Below are 3,809 nucleotides of genomic sequence, written 5' to 3' on the forward strand. Positions count from 1 at the left end.
ATATATATATATATATATATATATATATATATATATATATATATATATATATATATATATATGACATTATGTTTAGTCTGCTGTAAGAATGCTTAACTTCTTAAATTCTACATAGTTCAAATTCAACTTTTTGTGACGCAGGCTTAATAATTTATTCATGTCATATAATTGCTTGCCAAAAAAACAAAATCTTCAAATCAGTATAAACATTTTATTTAAAAAAGTATATCAGTATAAAAATGATTTTATTGTATTTTATTTTAAATTATTTTATTACATTTTTATTTTATTAGGCTAATTTCGCTTGACTAGTTGAATTTTTTTCTTTTGTATATTCATGACATTAGGTTTAACCTGCAGTAATATTTTGTAGGAATGTTTATTTATTATTATTTATATATTATTCATATTATTATTCATAGACATAGCAATATAGATATTCACTTGAGATGCAGACTTATGGATTAATTCATCAGTCACATAATTGCTTGTCAAACTAAATGTCTTCTAGTCAGTACAAATTTGTGTTCTAAATTATCTTATTTTATTTTTATTTTATATACATTATTATTTTCTTTACATTTATTTTATTTTAAATTATTTTATATTTTAATATTATATATTATTATAATAAATAATATTATTTAATATTATTAAATAATATTTATTTTATTTTTTGGCTCATTTAATATGTTGCCTAATTCTTTTTATATATTTTTTTTCTTTTGTCTATTCTATTGTATATTCATGACATTAGGTTTAGCCTGCTAATAGGTACTAATAAAGTCAACTTTTTGAGATGCAGGCTTAAGGCTTCATGTCATATAAAATATCTTCAAGTCAGTGGCCTGATTCTTGAATGCAGTCGTGCTAAACTTAACTAAAGCTGCTCTGCTCGGAGTTGTTGCTGCTCTCTGGCTCTGTGTGTAAAATCGATGGCGTTAGCAAACGTGTCGGTTCAGTGTCTGCTGCTCGGGTCAGATCTCGTTCTTCTGCCGTGCCAATTCCAGTTTGCCGTCTCGAGTGTGATTAGACGGGACATACAGCCTAATCAGCGCTAATCTGATTCAAGTCGGCCGTAGAGTGTCAGAATACACACACAGCTCAGAGCGGATCCATGACTTAACTGTACATCACCCTCTTGTGGTATGAATAAAATGCAACAGTAATACTACAGTACATGGAGTCAGTAGCCTATCTGGATTAACTCTGAGCAGAGACACTCGAGAGAAGCCTGAGGTTGTGTTTTTCTCATCCAAACAGCAGAATTGCAATCACAGTGCATTAGCATTAAAAACGGTGACCTTAAAGTGATATGACATGAAAATGGACTGAAAATTATTTCCTTTAATTACATTTCTGGTCTTATTGTGAAAGATTCATCATTACATGCTGTCTGTCTTCACCATCTTTCAACCATTAGCTGGCTGCAAATAATGTGCATATTATATTATATTTTAAATAATAAAATATATTAATAAAATTAATAAAAGCATTGATATTAAATTAAATATTTTATTACATTATTTTAAGTTATATTGTTTTATTTTAAATTATGTACAATCTAATCTATTCACTCAAAAAAAAAACTTTGGGTCAAATATGGACTAACCCAACTTTTAAAATTTAATGTAAAAATTTAACCAAAAGTAGGGTTGAAACAACCCAGCATTTCTAGACAGAATTTTTTATTATATTACATGATATATTATATTGTGTTGTATTATTTTAAGTTATATTGTATTTTTATTATATGACATTATTTGAAATTGTTATATTATATTATGATATTAGTTTTTACTTTTATATATATTATACACATATTCATTTAAAAATTTTATATATTTAATATTGTATTATATAATTTTATTTTATTTGAAGTTCTATTGTATTTTCTTTTAAATTATGTATTACATTATATTATATTATATTGGAAACAAAATGGAAAATAAATCTGTTTATTTTAGATAATTTATGCTTTTATTTTATTTTGATTTTATTTCAATCTGATTTCAATTAAAAAGGTCACTAATTAACTTTCCAGAAGTAATAAGTCATAAATTCAGATTTGATTTGATTTGATTTTTTGGTCAAAGGCATTTTTAAAAAGGGTATCTCAGAGTCTTTAACTAGAAGACTAACCTACCCATGTTAAAGCATATTTCTTATAAATTCTATAGAGATCACAATGAAAACATAAACCTCTAGATTAACTGGGTAAGAAATCCAGTTCTCTCGTCTTTCATGAAACGGCTTTCCTAGATGAATGATGAGGCTGTGCTCTGGTACCTGGTCTCAGACACGATGTTTGTTAAAGCTCCTCCCTGCAGATACTCCATGATGACCCAGAGCTCCTCCTCCACCAGAGCGCTCTTGAACATCTCCACCACGTTCCTGTGCTGGTAATCTCTCATAATCACCACCTGAACACACACCAACACACCCTCATCAACACTCATCAGCATAGCGAATGCACAAAAATAAATCAGTTTGTTTAAGGGTCAGAAAGTTGCTGTTAATTTTGAAATGTTGCTGTTGAACTTTCCAAAAGTCATATCTCAATATATTCAAGTGGTCAAAGATGTTTTTTTTATCCATAATCCTTTTTATTTCATTTAATTTCAAATTTAAATTTAAATTTAAATTAATTTAATTTAATTAATTTTTTATTCAATTAAATTGTATTTTTATTACATTCAACACTAATCGTGTTTACAGGGTTCCAAAATATAATTTATATGTTTCATCTCTTTATTTGAATATGACTAACTTAAATAACCAAGTCATTTCTGGCAGTATCTGCTAGTTCCCCTTCAGGAAGTCGAGCTGCGTCGAGTCGCTTTGGGAACGCCCTTGCGTGACCGCGTTCTGAAGCACGTGTCAAATCAGTCCAATGGAGCAGCGAGACGTCACGAGCAGGGTGACGTAAGCACCAGAAAGTATAAAAGTGCATCCAGCAGAGTGTATGTGTCTGTCTATTTACTGTTGTCTGTCCGCACAAGCATATATAAAAAACAATCATGAAAAAGTCTATGGCGAGCGAACGGCATTACAAAGCTGTGTTCCTCCCTGCCCACGATATCTGGCGGCGGGTGATACACACGATTTGTGTGTCGTTTGTTTGGGAGCGGAGCATGCACGGTCAGCTTTCGAGCAGCTGATTGTCATCACTGCGAGTTACTCTCGCTGCGTATGTTCTGCTCTCGCCTGGCTGTGTTTGATGAGAGCGGCCAGGCTCGCGATCCCGCTGGCAGCGGTTGTCGTGGAGACCGCGGGTGGATTTAGCGGAGGGATCCGAGACGGGCTCGTCCTTTTCTCTGTCCTCACCCGCTAGATCCGCGGCTCAGTTTTCGGAAGCCCGCGCTGCGGTTTCTTCCCACCCCCCCAGAGAGAGAGAGCCAGACGCTTCATCTATCTTCCTCCGAGTAGGTGGATGTGATGAGTGTCAAGACAGAGGAGACTGTGGACTCGCCACCACAGTCCCTCGCGTATGAGGTGTGATTCGTGATTATGGGGTGTGTTTCGTGCATTCGCCAAAATAAAATATTGTTTGGCCAGCCTAGAAACAGGACGCTCGTCCTAAAAATAATTAGACGAGCGTTTTCTGAATCCAGATCACAGCCTTCACGACAGGGGCCTTCCGTTTTTCCCCGATCTCTAAGAAGATATGCTAAGAAGAATGGAGGTGTCAAGATAGTGGGAGAAACCGTACTCATCCCGTATTACAGCCCCACAGTCTCGAATGATTCAAAAGAACATTGTGGGGCTGAATGATAAGGGATATGGGGCGATGCCAGTGGTGGAGCAGA

General features: G+C 33.8%; 1 protein-coding gene across 1 annotated transcript in view; it reads right to left on the reverse strand.

Annotated features, from left to right (window-relative positions):
- The window catches only part of LOC107552880 (serine/threonine-protein kinase PAK 6-like), a 15,654-nt gene that overhangs the window by 8,452 nt on the left and 3,393 nt on the right, over positions 1 to 3,809 (reverse strand). The window contains exon 2 of the mRNA XM_016234919.1: positions 2,290 to 2,423. Coding sequence (XP_016090405.1) covers positions 2,290 to 2,423 — 134 coding nt within the window. The remainder of the gene's footprint in view (positions 1 to 2,289; positions 2,424 to 3,809) is intronic.

This window comes from Sinocyclocheilus grahami, unplaced genomic scaffold (assembly GCF_001515645.1).
Source record: "Sinocyclocheilus grahami isolate Dianchi unplaced genomic scaffold, SAMN03320097.WGS_v1.1 scaffold460.1, whole genome shotgun sequence".
Lineage (NCBI taxonomy): Eukaryota > Metazoa > Chordata > Actinopteri > Cypriniformes > Cyprinidae > Sinocyclocheilus > Sinocyclocheilus grahami.